At 37.0% G+C, this 23,243-nt stretch overlaps 1 protein-coding gene across 1 annotated transcript; it reads left to right on the plus strand.

The window, feature by feature from the left end:
• The first annotated feature begins 2,207 nt into the window (after window positions 1-2,207).
• On the plus strand, window positions 2,208-16,860 carry CXCL14 (C-X-C motif chemokine ligand 14). The gene is made up of 4 exons (XM_014069731.2): window positions 2,208-2,532; window positions 3,428-3,533; window positions 10,242-10,352; window positions 15,773-16,860. The coding sequence occupies exons 1-4, from the start codon at window positions 2,469-2,471 to the stop codon at window positions 15,786-15,788; spliced, it is 297 nt and encodes a 98-aa protein (XP_013925206.1). The 5' UTR covers window positions 2,208-2,468; the 3' UTR covers window positions 15,789-16,860.
• Window positions 16,861-23,243: the final 6,383 nt, after the last annotated feature.

The following is a 23,243-nucleotide window of genomic DNA, read 5'->3' on the forward strand; positions in this document are numbered from 1 at the left end:
TGGCCACATACTACCTGTGTTTTCAATGCCACCCTTTTCGAATAATTCAGAGAAATATGAGGTTTGGAAAAATGCAACAAGAAAGATGATCAGCAAGTTAAAATGCAAGTCTATGACAACAGATTGAAAAACTGGATATATTTAGAAAATATGACTAATAGGGAATATGAAAGCATTCTAAAGATATAGCCTGTGAACAAATGTCACACAGAAAAAGCTCAAGACCTGTTTTCTGTTATTAAAGAATATAAGATATAATGGGGTTAATTCAGGCAGATTCCAATGGAACATAAGAAAAACTTCCAATAATAAAAATAGTTCGACAATGGAACCAATTCCCCCCCCCTCCAAAATGATGGCCTTTCTTTCACTCAATTTGTTTACGTGGGGGGGCTAGATAGCCAGATGTTTGCAACTTTTTAATTTGTATTTCTACATATTGAAGAGGTTGGACGTAGTGGCCTAAATGACCCTTCACCTTTAGAAAACAAGCCTGGTTCCCCCCCCCCCACCATTCTTTTGTTTTCACCTGCAACAACCCAGAGATTCTCAATGGGTTACAGCACAATATTCAAGCCACAAAAAGTTAATGACATAAAGCAAAAATTATACAAAGCCAACCAAACATAAAGAATAAAGATGGAATCATGAAGCACCTGTATTTTTTTCCCCTCCATTTTACTTTGAAAGTAGGTTCTTGTTCAATTGGAGCACCACAATACTTAGCAGAGAGGTGCAATTTAAACAGATCACAACAAGGAATTTGATTTGTAGGATTTCAAATAGTAGCTACTTCCAGAATCAACCAGATTCTGATATCCCTTTAGTACTGAAGTTTCAAGAAGAAAAAACTAGAACCGGGGAAGTTGCACTTTCACTATAGAGCACAATTTTCCAACTATTTCAGGCTAGTGAACCTGTTAGTTGAAAAAAAATGGAATTCCTGATCAAGACATAAATCAAAACGTAAGTGATCATCAGTTACAGACCTCTGACTCACAATGTGAGGCAGTCTCTGACTGGAGGTGGGCAGACTTTCTTGCCCCCTTCATACAGTCCCGTGGTTTGCTCCAACTCTAACCAGTAGACATTAAATTATCTTCAGTGTGCTTCCTACAAAAATGACATCATGTAGATGTCGAAGACTAGAGAAACATATGCTTTCAATCACCACTCCCACCACAATGACGTGATAAAGTGTTTACACATAGGGAGATATTTCATAGGGATGGCTTGTTGGTGGAATTCCATTTCTAATAACCACTGAAATTAGTCTCATGTTAGCATAAATAAAACAGACAGATATCCTGCACCAAATTCATTCATTCATCTAATTCAACATGACTCCATCAAATCAAGCTTGATTACTGAAGAGTTGATTCTTGGCACAAGAATGGAAATGGTTTTTCCAATGCCTCCTTTCTAGGGTGGTTTTTTTTTTTCAATTTCCCAGTTCAGCTCTGAGATTTTCTGGTGATCTCCCACACAAGGTTAGATTGTTCTAGATTGTAGGTTGTCATCAGCCAAGTCTGATAAGTGTTGTTCCTGCCCCCAATTTTAGCGGTGGTCATTATACAGTGATAATGCATTGCAGAATCTGCAACACAGTAAGCTTAGGTTTCAGTGTGTGGCAGAAAATGCAAGGCCCAGAGCTGCACTCTTTAAAAGGGAAAATGCCAACTAATTCACTATCCTCTCTGAAAGGAAGCAGGTTGCCTGCAAAACTTTGAAATATTTCCTAACAATCAAAGCATCAATGTTATTCTGTGCTAAATTCTGGGAGCTGCCATTCACACTTAAATCCTATACTGTTAGGATCACTTGTATTCTGAACTCTCTCCAGCTCTGTGAGGTTAATGCTATCCTTTCCTCCAGTTTTATCCTCAATAGGAGCCTTGTGAGGTGCATTGACCTGAGAGCCAATGAGTTTCCCAAGAGTTTCAGCTAAAGGGGGTTTTCTGACAGATTGCACCCAGGTTTCTTTGGGGGGGAGAAGGTGGAGGTGGGGGAAGAAGGCTTCCTTTTCACCCCGTCTTTCTCACCTTCATATTCTCTCCTTACATTGTGAGACCCACGAAGATACTTCGCTGCCTTAAGCAGAATCAGCTATTTTTGCTCGCTGCAAGTCCCTCCCTTTGGAGGGGGGAATTGCGAAATTGTTGAAAGTAACTGAGTCTATCTGCATATTAATGAGTCAGAGGAAAAGGGCAGCAGGAGCTGTTTTAAAAGAGGAGGAAAGCCTCCGTGCTCAGGCAGAGAGGAGCTGAAACTGGCGGGACGTGCAGGAAGAGACATAACAGAAACCAGGAGAGCAAAACCGGACGAGTCAGTCACGATCCGTCCTTTGGCCTGGCATCCCTCAAACGCCATCTGACCTCCTCTATCTGAACAATCCCGGGGGCAAAGAGAAAGCAGGTTAACCCAGTGAGACCTAAGTGAACCCATTTCTAGGCTCTTCAGGTCTTACTATGAAGCTTTTGACCGCAGTTCTCCTCATATTGGTCCTTGTAATCTGCTTTACCAGCGTAGAAGGTAAGTTACAGGTTCCTCACTAACCACCGTCTCTCTCACTCACTCTGGCGTTTTTCCCTTTCATCCCTCACCAAAACAGCAGATTGAAATACAATTGTGGTCCTTGGAAGGATTTGGAAAAAGAAAAATGACAAGAGACCATAGAATATAGGTTTGCAAAAAATGAGAAATTTTTGCAAAGCTCCCATGAAAAGCCATGGGTAACCCTGGTTCGCATTTAATTTTTCAGCCAAAGTTTACTTCTTGCAATGATCAGCTTTGAAGGGTGAACTCATTCCAGGTTTTGTACAGTGGGAAAAGTGAACAGAACTCAAACAGGTGCAGGTATCAAGAATTTTTTTTAACATTTTGGTTTTGTTGGAAGGCTTGAATTGCTTGTGGTTAAATTTCTCTTTGGCCCAGCTTGGTACTGTGTTATTTTTTGAAGTTTGTAGAGTGTAAAATGATGAATTTGGAATGCTTTTGGCAAACTCTTTTAATATGTATCAAAAGGAAAGAAATTAACATCCGTGAAAGTCATTGGTCATAATTTTCCTTAAACTTTTCTTTGTCATTAAATTTCAACACAGCAGGTGCGTAATTAATAAAATGGGGTTGTCACATGGCTTGTTATACACAAAGGTTGCAATCCAGTGGATTTACTTGGGAGTTAGCCCTACTAGATCTAATAGATCTAATTTCTGTATATAAACAGACATTCACACATCTTCCGTCTACTTCAACTGAATGTAAACTGCTTAAGCATATGAAGGATTGAAGCGATATAAAAATGTTTACAAATATAGCACTTGTTTTTTAAAGTGAAACTATAAACAAATAAGATGTTTCTGTAGATTTTAAAATAATATTTGAACTTAGTCCATACACAAATGGACACATACATTTTGTCTTATAGGATCAAAATGCAAATGCTTAAGAAAGGGTCCGAAAATAAGATTATCTGATATTCAGAAACTTGAAGAGCGGCCAAAATATCCATATTGCAAGGAACGAATGATCATGTAAGTTTTTTTTTAAAAACGGTGTTATATCTAAATCTAATTTAAGTCTGCTTTTCTGCAAATGTTAAAATGATTAAAATAATCTGTTTATTACAGAAGCATATCATATTTAGTGTAGCAAAATAGCTGGAAACTTGTTTTTTCTCTTACATTTAGGAAACATTGTGGATTTGTTAAGTGTAAACTAAAAGTGCAATATGAAGTTAGAAATGCAATAAATCTTTTCAGTTGTTTATATACCTGTACTTATTTATTTGTGTATGTCTGGGCATTAAGAGTTTTCATACTCTGAATCTTAATCTTCACAGAAGCAATTAACGCAAAATCTTTATTATACAATGCTGCAAGACAGCAACTATTTCAATCCCATTCTCTTAAGTGACTAAAAACCTTTAACTGTAATGTAATATTGAGTATATTTATTTTTTAGTCCATTAAGCTCAGTGAGATGTACTGCTACTAAAGATTTGCACTATACATAAGGAATATCTCTTAGCTGAGTAAAACTGCTGATTTCAGTACCCAAAATCACCTCTACCACTTTGGGAATTTGTGCTAAATAGAATCACTTGCCAAGTCATTGTTAATCATGCCAACTTTATATAATACTCACCCCTTTGACTTCCATACCAAAAACATGCTAACGAAATCTTCCTTTTAAAAAATCCCACATAGAACTTTTTAAATGGGCTCTAAAACCCACGTAAGTAACAAATGTAAATGAACTGGTCCTACTTTTAAAAAAAGGATAGTTTTAGTACATCACAGCTCACTCTCCTCTGTGTCAACTGATGCAAAAAACAGAACCCTTCTGCATAGGCATTTAGCAATATTTCCTTTTCTTCCAAGTGATAAATCAAATATGAGAGATGGAGGAAAGTAGCAATAGCTATTTTCAGATCACATAACATCTTTCTTGTGTATTTCAATAGTAGACTCTTCCCCCCCCCCCCCGCGCACCTGAAAAATGTTTACTAGCTAAAGTATATAATGCGAAATATCCGGTGGCTTCTTTCATTTTAGACATGCACCACAATGATATAACTCAGGACATCACAGATATTAGTTCGAAAAAGTTGGCAGAAGTTGGGGAAAAGGCTCTCTTGTAGAATTAAGGTTCACCTGCTTCATCAACTTTGAGGAAAGGAAGTGGCCAGAATGATGTTTTTTTCCATACTGGATACTACCATATAAAAACAGTTTCAACAGTAAAGATATTAAAAAGAATAAATTGCCTGCTCACTTTTATCACTCTCTTGTGACTCCTCATTGAAACGATGAGTGATCTATGAACCGAAAGGCACAGCTTATCCCACTATTGTGTTGGAATGATGGCAAAAGCAAACACTACTCCACTTCTTAAGAAGTATTTTTTCCCCACACTGTCCTTTTTTTAAAAAACAACAACACATTGATTCTTTTGCTCTAGCAGGAAGAGAACAAGTTTGTCCCAGGAAACAATGTTCTGTAAGCCAAGAGGGATTTTATTTTTCATTGCCATTGTTTGAAAACTCCAAACAATACTCTCTGATGCTTCCTTTTAGTTTGTCTTCGGAACCAGTTGAATTTCTTTGCTAGATTTAATTGCTGGTAATCTCAGATTTTTCATATTGATAACTCCAAATGTTTCTTAGGCAGACCCATATATTACATGTGGTTCCAAATTTATTAATCTTTAAGGCTTAAAAAATACTGAAGTATGAAGAAAGACAAACATAAAAAAGAGTCTTAAGATTTTCTTTCACTTAACTTTTTCTTTCTGAACCCTTCTGGTTAGATATACAAATATTTTCTAAGGCTAAATCTGTTGAAGAGTGGGAAAATGGATGAATTCAACACCAATACAACTAACTTACAATAATAATTAAATATTTCATAAGATACTCATTCAAAGAAATATACTAATTTGTAGTCTGTTTATTAACTGACTTCTGTAGCAAAAAAACAAAAACAAAACCTGAGCTCCTGCATCCATAAGTTATTTAAAATGGTGCTTTTATCATTTCTGACATCTTATTTAACTTGTCTTCATTGTTCTTCATTTCACATGCATTTTCTATAATGTGCCCACCCACTCTTACCAGGACCGAAATAGGGATTAACAGATGCTCATTTTTTTAATAAATTGGCTTTGCACTCTATTTTATTATAATCTATTAGGATCATTCCTAAAATTAATTTTGGAAATGGCATATACACACATACGCTTCATCACAGTTCAAAGTTCAGAGATGGGTGATATTTGGATTATTCATGCGCTGTGCATCAAACTCCTTTACCTCTGTGCTCATTCAACGATCATGAAGCACTTCTGCACACAGCTGTAAAGAGTGAGAGGAGGAAAAAAGCTAAAATGTTCAGATTTTAGAGGATAATGTATGCCTATAGAGATTTATGCAAAATCAAGAAATTAAAAATAGAATTGCGGTGGATTGTTAATGTATTGTTTCTTTGCAAGCAATATCGAATTGTTTAATATACACCATAAAAATATTTCTTGTAGCAAGGAAGAATGTGCCTTGCCAAAACAATTTCTTCCACTTTGCTCTGAATCACTATCATTTCTTTCTCAGCTCTGTACTCGGTCTGGTATATATGGCTGTTACATAAGTTGACCGTCAATATTCAATATTCATAACAATCAAATTATATATTCAGTCATTTGGAAGTAAATCCCTTCAATTCATAATTTCTCAGTAAATTTGAAGGCATTCAAACATAGCAGATTCAAGATTTTCTGATATATTATTTGCTTAAAATAATATCTGCCCAAAATTCTAGTTGAAGCTATGTAATAATAATAAGGCATTACATTCATAAAACAAAATGAAGCTAGGCATAAATTTGATTCACCTGAATAAAAAAGCCAAAGTGAAAATCAGTTTTATGGAAGGAGTGTAGGTCAATAAAATAAATAGTTAAGTGCATAAAGAATCTTTTCTGACCAAAAACAGGTCTTTGCATAAATTAATCCAATAGCATAGGCTCCTGGGAACAATATTAACCCTATAACTTTAGGCTGAATCTAGCATGTTGTTCCACAATTCCTTTTACCAAAATTGTAGAATTCAGAGTATGCTCTCTCTGAACTTGATCCTATAGTAGCCTTTCCTTAATCCACCCCCCACCCGAAGTGCTGCAATTTTCCTTTCACAAATTCCCAGCCACCAGAAATAGTCTGGGAATTACAACCATCTGAAGATTAGCAGTTTAGGGATATACTTTTTGTGGCTGTATTAAACATTCTGTGTTTATTGAGAAAAAAACAAAAACAGGGATATATCTATGCATAACTGTTCAAATCTGCAATACACAGGGGTGATGATCAACTGAGAGTTAATGAACATGGATATGGGATAGGGAGAAGGGAGGGGAGTGGAATTTTAGAACTGCCTTGCCCTGAGGTTGTATACCCAGCCTTTGTGGGCAAGAGAGCTGAGAATCTGTGATCCAGACACCAGTATGCTAATATGATAGTAAGTATATGGTAAATGCAATATTATATTTGAAGACCAGCCACAAAAATGTAATGCATCCATCCAATGCATCTATGGCCAATAATCTTAAAGCAATATTCAAATGTACTATCTGCATAAGTTGATTTACTCCGTTGATAATGCACAGCAATGGTAATCACACAAAAAACTGGCACTTAAGAAATAACAGAATCAGGGGTAAAATTCAGCAGGTTCTGACAGGTTCTGAACAATCGGAAGCGGAAATTTTGAATAGTTTGGAGAACTGGCAAATACCACCTCTGACTGGCCCCAGAATGGGGTGGGAATGGAGATTTTGCAGTATCCTTCTCCTGCCATGCCCTCCAAGCCATGCCCACAGAACCAGTAGTAAAAAAAAAAAAAAAAAATTCACCACTGAACAAAAATATATTATAGAAGCTATATAAAATTTTGACAAATAGGGCCAGTGCAAAAATGTGTGCCCTACCAACTCTGCTTCACAAGGATCATGCAATCTCCCAACAAGAAAAAGTTCTCTTTAGAAATTCTCAGAAAGAAAGAAAAATTGGCTCTCTGAAACAGCGATTCATTGGCATTTGTTAGTATGGAATCCTCAAGAGCTTAGTGTGAAATTTTGGATCAGAAAACGAATGGCTTGGCCATCCAGGATTTGGTGGGGTGGAGAACTACCTTTTATGAGAAATAAACTCAGAAGATAGCTTCATGGACAGGAAGGGAGGGTGTCCTCCTCCCTTGCTCCCCCTCCGTATTCCCCAAATATCAGCTTTCATTTGAAAATCAGGAAAGGCCTGTTCCAACTGCTTCTATGGTCCAGTGTGCCAGTGACCTCCTTTTTCTGACAGGTCCTGAGAAATGTTCAAACTTCCAGAAGGTATGGAGGTAGCTCTTTCCCAGTCCGCCTGCATAGACAAGTTATGTCTCCATTACATCAGTGACCTGAAGCTGACAAAAGGTTCAGAAACGTGCATCAGCATAACAAAAGCAGTGCGAGGCTTTCCTGCCTGAACATTGGCTGCCAAGGACTCGTCTGGGCTGCCTGATGGGAAAACCAAACAACAGTGTGCTCTCACAAACAAAATGCCAGTAGAAGTGGGATGTTGGAAGGCCAGCAGAAAAACAATCACAAGCTTTTTTTAGGATGGGCATGAGGGAGCTGTGAATGCCAGACTTTTAGAAGCTCGGCCAGATCTGGCAGTCGAAGGGAAAAGGCAGAAGTTCTGAGGTAGAAATATAACTGAAATCCCTATTAGAGAACATTTTCCCTGTTTGCTAAAAACAACAACAACAAAAAAACCTCTCACAATTAAGCCTCTGAGCATGCAGTCTTAAGATCCCTTCTATTTTTTTCTATTTTTCATAACACAAAAGCACTTTTTAAAAAAATTAGATCATCCTAAAACTTAGTTGCCTACCAGCCTGGTACATTTTCTCTTTCTTTCTGTTTCTAGTTTTTTCTTCTTCTCTGTTGCAATGCAAACCTTGTCTAAACAGAATTGTTTGGAATAGGATGTATAAGGTTGCAATCTCAAACTACAAGACTTCAGAATTGAAAATGTTAGGACTGTTAATGCTTTTATATGTTAACTCAATGTCATTGTATAGAGTGGATAGATAGATAGATAGATAGATAGATAGATAGATAGATAGATAGATAGATAGATAGATAGATAGATAGATAGATAGATAAATAGACAGACAGACAGACAGACAGACAGACAGACTATAACAAGTAATTTAAATCACAATCAGGGAGAAAAATATTGTAAAATTTACTCTATCAGGTCTTCACAAGTTAAGATGTCTGTCCTAAAGGCATTCATGTGATATGTGAATACAATCAATCCCTAGATTGATTAATTCTAGTTCATTGAATAACCATGATTAGTAATTTCAGGCAACATGCTAATCTATAAACCAAAGATTATAAGATACAAAGAATGAGATAATACTGCTCACTATGCGTAATGGAACAAAATGACTTTATATGACATGCAGTATGAGCTACATTACAATCACTCATGAATAAGAAGCTCAACAGTTGCTCTTTTTACAAGCACAACGGAAACATTCTATGTGTGTATATGTGTACATATACACATTCAGACATAAAGTGCTGGGATTCATGAAAATTTTTTAACAAAATGATTGTTTGGTATGGTTATGTTGTTCTAACATTTTACACAAATTTAGAGAAGAAAGGGAGCCAAGAGGAATGAGGCCATAGTGCACCAAAGAAATCCATGAGAGCATAAGTAGGCATTTGGTGTGACAGAAAAAACCACAAGAACTAGAGTTGCAAATATTGTCAAGGTGGTTGCTACGGCAAAGATTAGGAATGTTATAGTAGCTTTTTTCACTTTAAAGTTATGCTGGTATCTGAGAGCCACAGATTACTGAAAAATATTCTGGTTCTTAGGAAGTTTCACTATATAGAACAGCAAGATACATATATACAATTTTCCATTTCTGACCTGTTATTTACATGCACCAAAAATGAATGTAATGCATAGGAGAGCTTGTAGGGTATAAAAATAGACCCACCTAGCATCTGAATCTTGCCAGGGGTGATCCAGGCTGCTTTAGAGATTTGTTTTTTTCTTTACCATTTAACAATTTGTTTAGTTAAGAGCTTGATTGCCAGAAAGATGAACCAAGCACATCCAGACTTTCTATTACTCCAATTCTCTAACAGAATTTTAACAGCAGTAATGCGAATGACACAGCAGTCTGTTTACCAGTGAATGAACTATGACTTACTTGAAGTGGAAGGTTCTGCCTAATACAAAATCGCATGCAACAATGCAATAAAGGTTTCAGGTGTGGAGAGAAAAATAGAACATGTACAGCCATTACACAAAATAGCTCTTAAGAGAGTAATGAACTACTGTGATTTTCCAGATGTCCCAATACTCCATATATCACAACAGTCCCAGTCAACATGGTCAGTAATAAAGGATGTTTTGAGAAATCTAGATTAGCAACACCTGGAAAGACAGTTTGCCCAATGCTTGTAGTAGAAAGTTAGATGGTTAACTAATTATGGTTGTCCAAAGGTGCTTGTTTCAAGAGGACAACTGGACTTTCTGGTTTTTCTGAAGAAGTTTCACTTCTCATTCAAGAAGCTTCTTCAGCTGAAGAATGAGAAACTAATTATGGTGTTAACAAATCTTGTTTGTTAAAATTGTAGGAGCCACTCCATTCTGTACTCACAAATTGGTTTTTATTTCAGAGTCACAATGAAATCACGATTCCGAGGTGGCCATCAATACTGCTTGCATCCTAAACTCCCAAGTACAAAAAGATTACTTAAGTGGTATACAATATGGAAAGAAAAAGAAAGGTGGGTTTGATTGATTATATACAGGTGACGACAATCATATAGCATTATTATAACAAGAGGGCTTTCTTGTTAACCAAATTTGCTTATTTGGAAAAAAGATGTCTCTGACATATGTTTGATTCAGTATTACAGTGACAAGCATGCGAGGTGTCACTCTGTAGATACAGTCTCAATCTAACTTGAAAAAACTTATCCTATTGAAAGAGTGACAGATTAATGTATCTATATTTCTGCTGAAGTAGATTTTCTTCAGAAAGCCAATTATATCTAGGCTAGAAACTGTGGGAGACCATGAGTTCTAGCGCTGCCTTAGATCCAAAACCAGTTGAGTTATCTTAACCCCATCACTCCCCCACCCCTCAACTGGAGCAAGGAAGCAATGGCAAACCACATCTGAAAAACCTTGCCAAGAAAAATGAAGGACTACTCCTGGAGTCACCTGGAGTCAAAACTGACTCAAAAACATACCCACACAAACAAAAAGCTTCTGCTTAAGCCTGGAGCCAGTGTGTTAAACATTGCCTACCTACCTTCTTACTGACTAATATGCCACTCCATATTTTAATTATTACTTAGATGCAACAGCAATTTATGATAAAGTGTTAATATAAGGATGATCATTAATGTTTTAGTCATGTTTTATGCATGCAATATGAAACATAAATTATGCTTGCCTTTTCCTGGTGTGTGTGTGTGTGTGTGTGTGTGTAATAAGTGGTCAATGTGTAGGGAATGAGCAGGAAGCAATGTTTATTATTTTTCAGAAGCCCTTGCAAATGCAATGCATTCTTCATTTCTACTTCTGCTACATAATTCTGTTTCACAAGACTAGTTTTACTACTCTCTTGCAATGGATGCAGGGGAGGATTAAACCAAAGATTAAAGAAAAAAAGAGCTCCGCTCAGTTTTAATTTTTTTTGCTACCCATTACACAAATAGAGTCTCAACTTTTTTTTCCTGAGAAGAAGACGGCCCTGGGGAGAATTTTTTTAAAGAAAATAAAAACCTTCTGGGAAACAGATGTCTTATCCTTTAAATTATCTTTCTTATTATGCTTGTGTGGTGAATTGAAAAAGATCCTCTGCTTATTCTTTGCTAAAATCCTTTAATAAAATCAAGTTCTAAAATTTAGCTACAACCCTGAGTTAGCCTAATCATAAGATCATTTCTGATTCAATCATTTTGCTTACAGATTATATTATGCACAAAGCTCAGACTGAATTCAAGTTAAACAGCGTGCTTCAGGAAAGTTCACCTATATCTGGAATTTCTTCACCTATAAACAAAGCTTTAACCTAATCAAATGTTTTAAAAATCTCTCCATAATTTAGTAATTTCAGATGTGCTGGGCTATTATTTTCAAAGTTGCCATCCATTTCTTCCCAGATGTGCGGTAGTTGACCAGATACATCTGATGGGCATTGATTTTGGCAAAGCATTGTGACAATATCTAAAAGATGAAAGCAAAAGTTAAAACATCTTCTGGGTCGATCTGAACTTTATAATTATGTTACAAAGCAAATTGTTTCAGTGCTCCCAGCAACAGGTTTAGAGAGGTGGTTCCCCCACTTCATCCAGAGCCCTTTGGACTAATTGGCATAATCCTGCTAGAGGTAACATAGTTACAATCACCAGACCTGCATCACATTTGGAATCCTGAGAGAAGCCATTTTCTTAGGGACACAAAGCTGATATTAATAGGCATATATAGCCCCTGAACTAAATGATTTTATAAATGCCCTCTAAAAAGGCACTTCGGAAAGAACTCTCCTTCTCTCTAATTTGGAGGGGGAAATTATTTGCCCATGTGAAATATTATCAGCCTGAATATTTAGAAGGTCTGAAATTATCTTTCTTAGCTAGGATCACATAGAGGGCAGTAGAGCAAAGGGATATTCTTTAATTTCCTTAATTTATCAGTTTGAAGTGGCCATTCTAATTAAAAGCATAGGAGCAGAACATTGTTATAATATCTGGAAAAGTCACAGAACTGGGACACGTTGTTTTTTTTTAAAGTATAATATCATTTGTCCAAGGTGAAAAGGAAGTCCTGACTGATATGGATATTCATATTAGGGACATTGTTTTATTTAATGTGATCTACCTGGTGTGCTGTTTGGCCAGTTTCTGCAGAGATGACATGTTTTGGCCATATCTTACACATTGTAAATAAGTTTTATTTATACCTGACCAAGAACCAAGATTTGTAATAGGTTCAGCTTTGGCAAAGGATAAGAAGTTTTGAATGTTCAGTCTACGTGCCTGAAATAAATAATAATAATTACAACTATATCCCTAAACATGAGGAGAAAACCTGTTTATTATACAATATACACTAAGGATCTGTTCTTCCATTCAGCTACTGCAGAGCCAGTCAATTATAACTGCAAGTACAATCTTTTAACATTAGAGTTCAGGTTTTCTGGAAAATCCTAAAGTTCTACTTTTAGAATTATGGCATGTTGCCTCTAGAACCACGTCCTAATATAGAATTGTGAATTAGAATTGAGATTAGAATTGTGAGTTCTGATATCATTTTAGGCATGAAAGCCAGCTGGGTGACTTTGGACCAGTCTGTCTCTCTCAGCTTAACTTATCTCAGAGGGTTGTTGTGGGGAAAATAAAAGGAGTATTAAGTATGTTCACACCTTGAGTTATTTACGAAAAATAATAAAAGCACGATAAGAAATATAGAAGAATTCTAATATATCACTACATCTATTTACTGCATCTCTGGCTTAGCAATTGTGCACCAGTATGATAAATCTTTGTCCAGCTACCCAATGTAACATAAGTATCTTTCAAAAACACCTTCCTAGGTGATAGCCCCAGGATCACACAACAAAAACCCTTGTGGTTAGAGAACAAATTAAATGCCTGTTTCCCAGGTGAAAAGGCCAGAAGATTGCTTCTCTGTATAAAAGAGATGAATAGAGACTTGGGTAAACAGCTATTTCCTTCAGCATTCTGCTTCAATAAACTTTAGCACACCTGCCCTGAGGTGAAACAGCAGAAGCAGATGAACTTCTAGGAACAAAGGGCCTGCCTGATTGCCTACCTAGTTCCCCTTTGATAAAAGCTCAAAATACAAGCAAAACACTGAAGGTATTATTTGGAGAATATACTCCTGCTCCCAAAAAGAGAGGAGGGTTTTGTTTTTTTCAGCAGAAGTTGGACAGAGCCCAACAATTAATGTTTAAATTGTATATTGGAAACTTTTGAAGGTTTTAAGGATCTGCAAGTGTTGTATCTAGAAATAATCGACAATTTTAAATTATGATTTTGCTGCTTTTGTAAATGGATAAATGTAACAGTGGGAGGTGTGTTGTAACAAATTTGCTGCTTCTTACAATTTAGTCCCACTTATAAGGTAAATAAGCTCGCATTTATTACCTCACTTTTTAAACTAATGAACAGCAAATTTTGGGTCCTTAATGGCATTTTTGGTGTGCCTTTCTGGACCACAAAATAGCAGTTACATAGACAGTGCTGGATTCTATCAGATGTGTCACAGATTATTGATATCTGTATTGTGAAAGACCTTGGGAGACAGGGCAAAGAGATGCTGCCTAGTTAATGGTCACACAAGAGGCAACATAACCTGCAGCTGCATAGTGGGTGGAACAAGAGCTTCAGAAGAGACCCTAAGTATTCTACGGGAAAATTGTACTTTCAGACTTGTAAGATTCTGTTAATATGTAGCAGGGATAAACGTGTATTGTGTCTGATGGCTTACTTGAAATGTGTCATAGAATATAGTTGCCTCATTGTCACAATATGTGTGGGAACATCAAATAGGAATGGTTGACTTGGTCAATTTACCCCCTGAAGCATAAGGTCAATTCTAAATGTGCCCCATGAGACACAAATGTAGAGTAATTCCAGCCATGGGAAAAATTAGTAAATTAGCCTGTTTTGCATATCTTCCCTTTTAAATAAAGAAGTGGAAAGAAGGAACACCTGAAAAAGCAATAATATTTACAACATTCACTCACAGCCAAGGCCTAGCCATTCAAACATTTCAACCAAATGCTGATTACCTGTCGTGGCCAGGCCCAAAGCTGTCTGCAGGAAGAGATTAAAGCAGCATTATGCCATTGTAACATGAGCTCTGTCCCTTCTTTATGATGTTGTCAACTCATACATGTATATAAAGAGAGTAGAGCTTGCATCATATTCGTGCAACAATCCTTTGGTCATTTGGACAAAAACATCTAATCTTGTAGATGCCTCTGACTAAACCATACCTATTGTTGCCTACATGACAAACAGGGAAGGGCTGGCTGTATCATCCAGATTGCCCTTACTCTCCTGGCCCTCCTCAGAAAAAGTGAGTGGGGATTTGAGATTCTCAATATAGACCTGCCAAGAGATTTGGCTGTGGGAGTGACTGACTGGGTTAAGGACATTGTAGGAACAGAGCAAACAAATCTAAGAGACAATTCACTATGAATTAATACAATAATATATGAAAGGAGATCTAATTCCAAACACTGAATTTGGATTCACAGCTATACTTTGTACATCTTTGTTTTATTAAACATTTTGCCCATTCTCAGTATTTATAGGTTTCTGATATGAAAGATCTAATTCCAAACACTGAACTTGGATTCACAGCTATACTTTGTACAGTATTTACATCTTTGTTTTATTAAACATTTTTGCCCATTCTCAGTATTTATAGGTTTCTGATCTTAAAATAAAAGCTATAAATTACAGCAATTGCCTATAAACAAGCAGACTTCTACGCTGAATCAACTGCTGTTGAACCTGAAGAGTTTAATTTTGAAACACATGTCAAAGCTTCTTGAAGATATTCACAAAGCAGCTTCTAGATCTCTTCCTATATTAAATCTCGCATTCTGTATTTCCTAATGTATTGTTGTCCAACTGTTTACATATCTTTCAAAACAGTTTAGATATGCAACGGCAAACCACAGCAACATAACAAAACTCATAATTAACCCAACACTGACAGAACACAAAATATTAGCATTGCCTTAAACATATATAGAAAGCTAATTTTATTGAACACCATTTTAAGACGCAATATGCCACTGAATAGTACTAACTATTGAACAGTAATAGTAGTAGACAATAGTGGGAACTGATATTGCTGTTCACAGAATCATCATATATCACTTTTTACCATCTAGTCCAATCCTCTACCCAATGCACAAATTTACTTCTATAGCATCCCTGGCCAATGGCCATACAAATTCTGTTTTAATGCTTCCAGCAAGTTGATTAAGTAGCATAAGATTTAGAAAGAACAGAAGATGTTAAATCTCATCTGTCCAAGAAGGCTGATAGATCAGTGCTTTGAATTTTAGTTTACTGAAGAGCTTGTGGGGTTGTTTCACAGTTTGGTCAGGCTTACTTTTATATTTCCTTTTGACTTTTTGCTTTTATATTTTCAGAGTTTATGAAGAATAAGAGAGTGACGTCTAGGAGAAGAAGTGGGATTGATTAATTGATGGGCATAAGAAAGATGGACAACAAAGATCACTTCTCACAAGACACAACTCAACATCTATGTTAATTATAAAGCACTTTTCTTGTTACCAAGGATCACTTTTTACATTTTATAGCTGTAAAAAAGCCACCAGATTTCGTAAGTGTCTTTATATATTAGATCCTATACATGGCTCCTTTCTAGTGAAAAATATCATGAATCATAATCTTCATTTAAAATGTATTTGTATAATCGTAATTTCATAACCTCTGTTCCTATGACTCGATATTGGGCTTTATAAGCTCATAAAATGAATCTTAATTTCTTAAAAACAAAATCTAGAACAATCACTTTTTTAGCATGGGGGAGGGCAGGTTTCTAGTCCACAATAAACCTTTTTGGTGTGTCCTTTTCTATGGAGTGAGAGGGGCTAAACTAGGGATTGTTCTGTACCTTGATATCTACTGCTGTAAAATTTGGAAATAAGATTTCTCATTACAAAATTGATAAAAGCTGTTTGTTTTCTAATCCCTGCAGATGGGACAATATAAATATACTACTCATTCTCTTTTGGTGGATAAAAATATTTCTAAAGCAGTTTAATATGGAAAAGACACTTTTTTTTACCTGAAGTTCTTCTGAAGTTTGCAATTTTGTGTTGTGATATCTTCAGGTATATTATGTATGATTTCTTAGATTTGTAGCTTAGAATTATCCAAAAATGTACCTTATTATTGGGAAGGGATGAAGTTTCTGGTGGGGGAATGGACATTTAACTTTTAGTCATAAAGCAGCAATCTGTTATTTCGAATGTAATCGTTTCACTGGTAAGCAGTACATTCCTCTTTATAAAAAATACAAATAACAAAACTACCTTTTCAATTGTAAATATACTATAGGACATTTCCCTATATTACCTTTCTGTATAATGTATTGTACTGCTAAATTATCATACACTATTTAAATGTTTGAAATATTTAGGGAGTTGCATGCAGATTTCATATTTCTTTCTATGACAAATGAAACTTAAGGAATAAAATACATTTTAAAGGCTGGTGGCTAATTTTCATTGGATTCAACATTTCGGGCTCCAATAAACAATTTCTGGATTAGGCTGTTGTAAACATTAAAGGCTAATATCTTACTATTAATGCCACTAGAATTTGGAGAAACCCCCATATTCACAAGAAGTATCTTGCATTTAAGTGCACTTACCCATATTTTTCAAAAAGCTATTCAGAACATTAAAAAAGAATGTCATCAAATCCCAAAGTGGAATTCATATTTTTTTGAAACTGTTATTACTCTCATTCACTTGTTCCCTGGTTTGTCTTTGCCTTTTACAATGTTTATCTAGTCACAAAAGGAATTTAATAAAATCCTCTTTTTTTGTATTCCACGTGATGCAAATACTGCATTTAGAATAGAATAGAATAATAGAGTTGGAAGGGACCCTGGAGGTCTTCTAGTCTAACCCCCTGTTTAGGCAGGAAATCCTACACCACTTCAGACAAATGGTTATCCAATATCTTCTTAAAAACTTCCAGTGTTGGAGCATTCACGACTTCTGGAGGCAAGTAGTCCCACTGATTAATCGTTCTATCAGGAAATTTCTCCTCAGTTCTAAGTTGCTTTTCTCCTTGATTAGTTTCCATTGCTTCTTGTCCTACCCTCAGGTGCCTTGGAGAATAATTTGACTCTCTCTTCTTTGTGGCAGCCCCTGAGATATTGGGACACTGCTATCATATCTCCCCTAGTTCTTCTTTTCCTTAAAATAGACATACCAAGTTCCTGCACCGTTCTTCATATGTTTTAGCCTTCAGTCCCTAATCATTTTTGTTGCTCTTCTCTGAACTCTTTCTAGAATCTCAACCTCTTTTTTACACCGTGGTGACCAAAACTGGATGCAATATTCCAAGTGTGGCCTTACCAAGGCATTATAAAGTGGTATTAACACGTCATGTGATCTTGATTCTGTTTATGCAGCCTAGAACTGTGTTGGCTTTTTTGGCAGCTGTTACACACTACTGGCTCATATTTAAATATTTAAATGGTAGTCCACTTATATTCCAAGATCCCTCTCAATATCATTTCACAACATCAAGTGAATAATGTACAGTTCATGTGGAGTTTCCTCTCCAATAGTGGTAGTAGTAAGGCAAAAGTACACAGACTTGTAACCTACAGGATCCATGTGTTCAGTGTCACACTATTCAATAGAAGACCCTCTCTGAAGCACATAGGAAGAAATGAATCTATTGGGTGATATTGGCTTTGCTCTGCCACATACACAAGTGCTTATAAATTAAGAGGAAAGGGAGAACCCAACAGAGTAAAAGCAGTTGGAACAGCAGGTGAAAGGAACTAGTGAGGAACTAAGATAAAATGAGGTTGGAATACTTGAGGATCTGCAGGCATTTGTGATGTAAAATTTCTTTACTAACAAAAAAGTTTGGTATCAGGATAAGAACTGGCAGGGGCCTCCTGGCTTGATCAGAGTCCAAGGCTAAACTATTATTCTATCAATGAATATTGGTCTGTCCACTTTCTTCACCAGCAGCCTCTCCTCACTAGGGATCCTTACAGGTCATCTGCGAGTTACGACTGTAATGGAGTCTGCCCATTATAATTGATGGTTATGGCCGTTAAGTGAACCACCCCATTTAACACACACCCAATCCCTGCTCCCCACAAAGCATTCATTAAATGTGTGGGTCATTAAGTGGAACACAGAGTGCCTCAGGTGGTGAATGCTTAGTGCACCTAGTGCAGGCCCACCTGATTTGTGCTTCCCCTCACACCCTGAGATACACACCCCCATGCTCTGTTTCCTGCCCATTGGGGTCTGCATACCACTTAGATCTCCTCTCTACCACATCCCCTGCCACAATCGCACATACTTCTCAAAGAGCTCATGAATTTGTGGTACGGAAGGAGGACAGGCTGCTCCATTGTTAGGCCATGTGGTACAATCCCAATAAGTGGCCATGTTTCTCTGAGTAAAAAATAATACTGGCAAACTAAGACTAGCATTAGTGAAAGAAAGAAAATATTGTACAAACAGCTGTATAAACTGTTGTATAAACAGAGTTATATACAGGGTTGTATAAACAGAAGCATAGAATCAAGATGATATGAAGTACTAGTACCACTTTATAAAACCCTAGTAAGATCACACCTGGACTACTGCAACCAATTTTGGTCACCACATTACCAAAAAGATATTGAGACTTCAGAAAAAGTTCAGAGAAGAGCAACTAAGATGATCAAAGTCCTGGAGACTAAAACATATGAGGCTGCAGGATTTAGATTTGTCTAGTCTAAAGAAAAGAAGAATTAGGGGTGACATGATATCAGTATTCCAGTATTTGAGGAGCTGCCACAAAGAAGAGGGGTCAACTTATTCTCCAAAGCACTAGAGGGCAGAACAAGAAACAATGGTTGGAAACTAAACAAAGAGAGAAACAACCTGGAATTATGGAGAAACTTCCCTAACAGTGAGGACAATGAGCCAGTGGAATGGCTCGCCTGCAGGGATCATGGGCACTCCATTGTTAATGATGCTAGCTCTAGTGAAGCTAAATGCTGGTGGAGCAAAAGCTAGGATTAGCGGTTCCACCACAAAACCGCGGTAGACAAAAGCGCGCTCGACGAAAGCGCGTACGTAACGTCATCACAGCGCGATGAAAACATCGCGCTGTGAGCGGTAAATTTAAAAATAAAGCGAAAACCTTACCCTAACCCCCCCAAACCTAACCCTAAACCTAACCCTTAACGTAATGCTAAACCTAACGCTAACCCTTAACCTAACGCTAAACCTAATCCTAACGCTTAACGTAACCCTAAACCTAACCCTAACCCTAACCCTTACCTTTATGTGAATCGGCTTGCTTTAATTTTATTTTAATTTCAATTTAATTTATTTATTTATTTTCGTCGCGCTGCTGATGACGTCACGTACGTGCTTTCGTCGAGCGCGCTTTTGTCTACCGCGGTTTTGACGGGTCACGGGATTAGCAAGGGAAGAAAACCCTCAGTTTTCCATTCCTCACTAATACTAACCTTAGCTTCACCAGCATTATTTTTCATTCGGAAAAATACAGCCACTTCTGGGATTGTGCCACTGGCCCAGCAAGGGAGTGGCCTGTCACCCTTCCCCACTGCAACCTCCTGAGCTGTGCAGATCTTCGAAAAGTAGATGTGCAATTGTGACATGGGGGAGGGGTGGAACATGTGAAACCCAGTGGGGTGACAAAGGAGATCCAGTGCCTGTGGGAATTCGGAAGGGCAGAGTGTCAGAGAAACAAGCAGGTGTGTATGTACACTGCAGAGTCATTGCAGTTGGTCATGACAGCGAACGACCACAGAAGTTGGAAGTGATGTAACTTTGCGACTGGGTCGTAAGTTGTTTTTGGGGGGGCTGGGTCTGCCGTAACTTCGAACGGTCACTAAGTGACTACCTGTAACTGCTATATTGGGATAGTATCACAAGATAGTGAAGTGCTGTACAGAACCCTGGTTGCTGTCCAGGCATCTAAAGAAAATGTACTGTCTTCACTTATAGGAAGAATAAACAGGGAGCCAACTAATTGACGAATAACCAATTGCAGGTCTGTTTGGCAGAAGATAAGGCTGATAGATTTGTGCTGCAAAAATCCAGGCAACCACTAGATGGCAGCAGGGAGATACAGGAGGTCTGCTGCTAGTCAGTTTCTGGGGTTTTGCAGGTCAGGTCTTGTCATATTGTTAAGGAATAATGTAATCATCAATTTCTACAATCATCACTCTGTTTCTTCAGTTCCCTCAACCAATGCTTTTGCCTCTGGCTCATTGCTTTTATTATACCACTTGCACAGAAGCAAATAACAAGAAACAAAGTTGGCTGGTTGTAATAAGGTTCAAGAGTTTTTATTCTTCCTGACCCAACATGATGTTGGAAAGAGGCTATGCACAGGAGTAGAGGACTCTGCCCATCTGCCCATCAGCATGCTAACGCTCTGGAAACTGAAGAGCGCGGGACCAAATTTGATGTGGAGGTAGAAGCTGGCAAAAGAAAGAATTTGAAAATGGGCCAGATCTGGCTTGAGGATTCAGAGAAAAACATTAAAATTGGATTATAAAGTGTTACGAAAACTTCTCATTGAGAGCTAGTCCTTAAGAACCACATCCAGCACTCAAAACTAAAGTAATCCTCTCTCATCCCTAAACAGGCGATTGATGCCCAGCCCAGATGTCTTGGCTGTTTTGCTTTGGCATCTGGCCAAGGAAAAAGCTAGAAATTTCAGAAATAAAGGGGGATTAACCAATGTCTAAACACCCCACATTAGTACAGGAGTACCCATACTACATTTGTCTTGTTGGGGTACTCCTCAACTTACAACCAAAATTGGAACCAGAGCTTCCGTTGCTAAGCAAGGCACTCATTAAGTGAGTCACATCTATTTTGATAATATTTTTGCTGCAGTCGTTAAGCAAATCTTGTGGTCATTAAGTGAATCTAATTCCCCCCCCCCCCATTGACTTTGCTTGTCAGAAGCTGGTTGGGTAGTTCACAAATGACAATCATGTGACCTTAGCATTCTGCAATTGTTGTAAATACATGCCAGTTGCCAAGTGCCCAAATTTTGATCATGGGGATGTTGCGAAAGGGACAAGCTCAGAGAGCACCAAGGACTCCATACTGAAAAAAGTGGTTGTTTTTTTCAGTACAAAGTCCTTGGTTTTCCTTGAGCTTGGTTGTTTTTTTAAATAGATGTTTCATTATCCATCTCTCCTTTTAGAACACATTGTTTTTAAAATAATAGTCATAAGGTGAGGACTACCTGTAAAGCAGGGGTCCATTGTAACTTTGAACAGTCACTAAGTGACCAGTCATATGTCAAGGACTACCTGCAACAAATATAAGCGACCCTTAGCAGATTTAAACTAACATATGAATATCCTGTATAGCAAGGATTTGTTCTTTCATTCAACTTTTACAAGTCACAATTGCATTTGTAAGAGACCAAGTACTCTTGATGGTTAGAACCATCCAAGGGGCAATGGCAAGGACATTGCCCTCATTTTAATATAATTTAAGTGGTTTTCAGGATACAGGAATGATTAATATATACATTCTAAACTAGCTTACTTTATGTATGAGTTCAATTAATTGTTCCCCCCAGGAAAAATTATACAGTCCTTCAGAGGACAACAGTTTCCTGGAAAACATTCTCAGGTGAAACTGTAATATTGTATTGACATCTCTTAAATCTGAAATTGCAGCCAGTTTCCATACGCAGCATAGGATAGGAATGTAGACGACTTTGCTTTTTCTCAAATCTCTATAAATAAAAACCTAATCTAAATCTCATTTATAGAGTCAACAAAAGGCAGACATAACAAAGACCAGAATAGCAAGTCTAATTACCATTAACTTGAAGAAAACCAAACTGCAACTAGACCAACAAAACATAGTCATTTTGTTAAATTATACTTTAAAAAGGCTACAGTATTTTGTGCACTCTTACTAGAGATTAAATATTGCCAAAGAAATGCAACAGAAATATAATATTTAGTATTTTAACTGTAAATTCAGATAGGCAACAGGGATAAATGCTAATTCTATTTTCATATTTATTTTGGCAGTATTCTTAATGGCTTATCTCCTAATGTGATATAGGCTATCATTTGATGCTCAACTGAATTAAACATTAGAACAACAGGACTATTTGTACAAAAGAACAGTAAAGTCTCTTGCAAGTTGAAATTTACTCCTAATGGCTTTATATAGAGATTGAAGTCTTGGAAGAATTATAGACACTGTTTACCATTCCCTTCTTCTAAGATTTTTTATTGTTGTTGTTATCTTGCACTAGTGATTTCCTGATCATTTCCCTTTCATAATTAACCAGGTTCATCTGTGCTTTGGTTTTTCAAGATCAACTAGTATTGACTGGATACTGCTCTGATGTGCCGTCGAATAAATGGACACAAATATAATATCAAAAATTCAATGTTTTTTTTTAAAAATAGTGTGGAATCAGCTCCCAAAACTTTTTGTTACCTTAATCCAGCTATTTTTCACATGAGAATTTTCAAAGATGATTCCAGTATCAGTCAACTTGTCTACAATTCACCAAGAGGTCCACCTATATCTCTGCGGCTTACACAGGGACAAAAATGTATCTGTATCATACCTGGGCCTCACCACTCAGTAGAAATCTAGAAGAAATATATTTATTTATTATATACAGGGTATAATACATGTTGGGTTTGTTTGTCTTTCTTTTTGTTTTAAAATTCCAGGGATAGTAACTTCAACAGGCCGGATCTACAGATGTAAGAAAGAAGGGAGCTCAACCAATTTTGATTAAATAAATGTGGGACATGTTCAAAGTGTTGTAGCTTGCAGTTTTGATAGCAAAACTATCTACACAGTGATGATATGATCAATT

The sequence above is a fragment of the Thamnophis sirtalis genome, unplaced genomic scaffold, assembly GCF_051295495.1.
Source record: "Thamnophis sirtalis isolate CommonGarterSnake01/CBP01778 unplaced genomic scaffold, rThaSir2_p1.2 scaffold_3, whole genome shotgun sequence".
NCBI classification, from domain to species: Eukaryota; Metazoa; Chordata; class Lepidosauria; order Squamata; family Natricidae; genus Thamnophis; species Thamnophis sirtalis.

What these genes read in the sequence shown, in the direction of transcription:
- CXCL14 (XM_014069731.2), top strand. Translation starts at nt 2,469, where the DNA reads ATGAAGCTTTTGACCGCAGTTCTCCTCATATTGGTCCTTGTAATCTGC. An exon ending in CTGCTTTACCAGCGTAGAAG is followed by an intron (nt 2,533 to 3,427) that starts GTAAGTTACAGG and finishes TTTGTCTTATAG; the next exon opens with GATCAAAATGCAAATGCTTA. An exon ending in TGCAAGGAACGAATGATCAT is followed by an intron (nt 3,534 to 10,241) that starts GTAAGTTTTTTT and finishes TTTTTATTTCAG; the next exon opens with AGTCACAATGAAATCACGAT.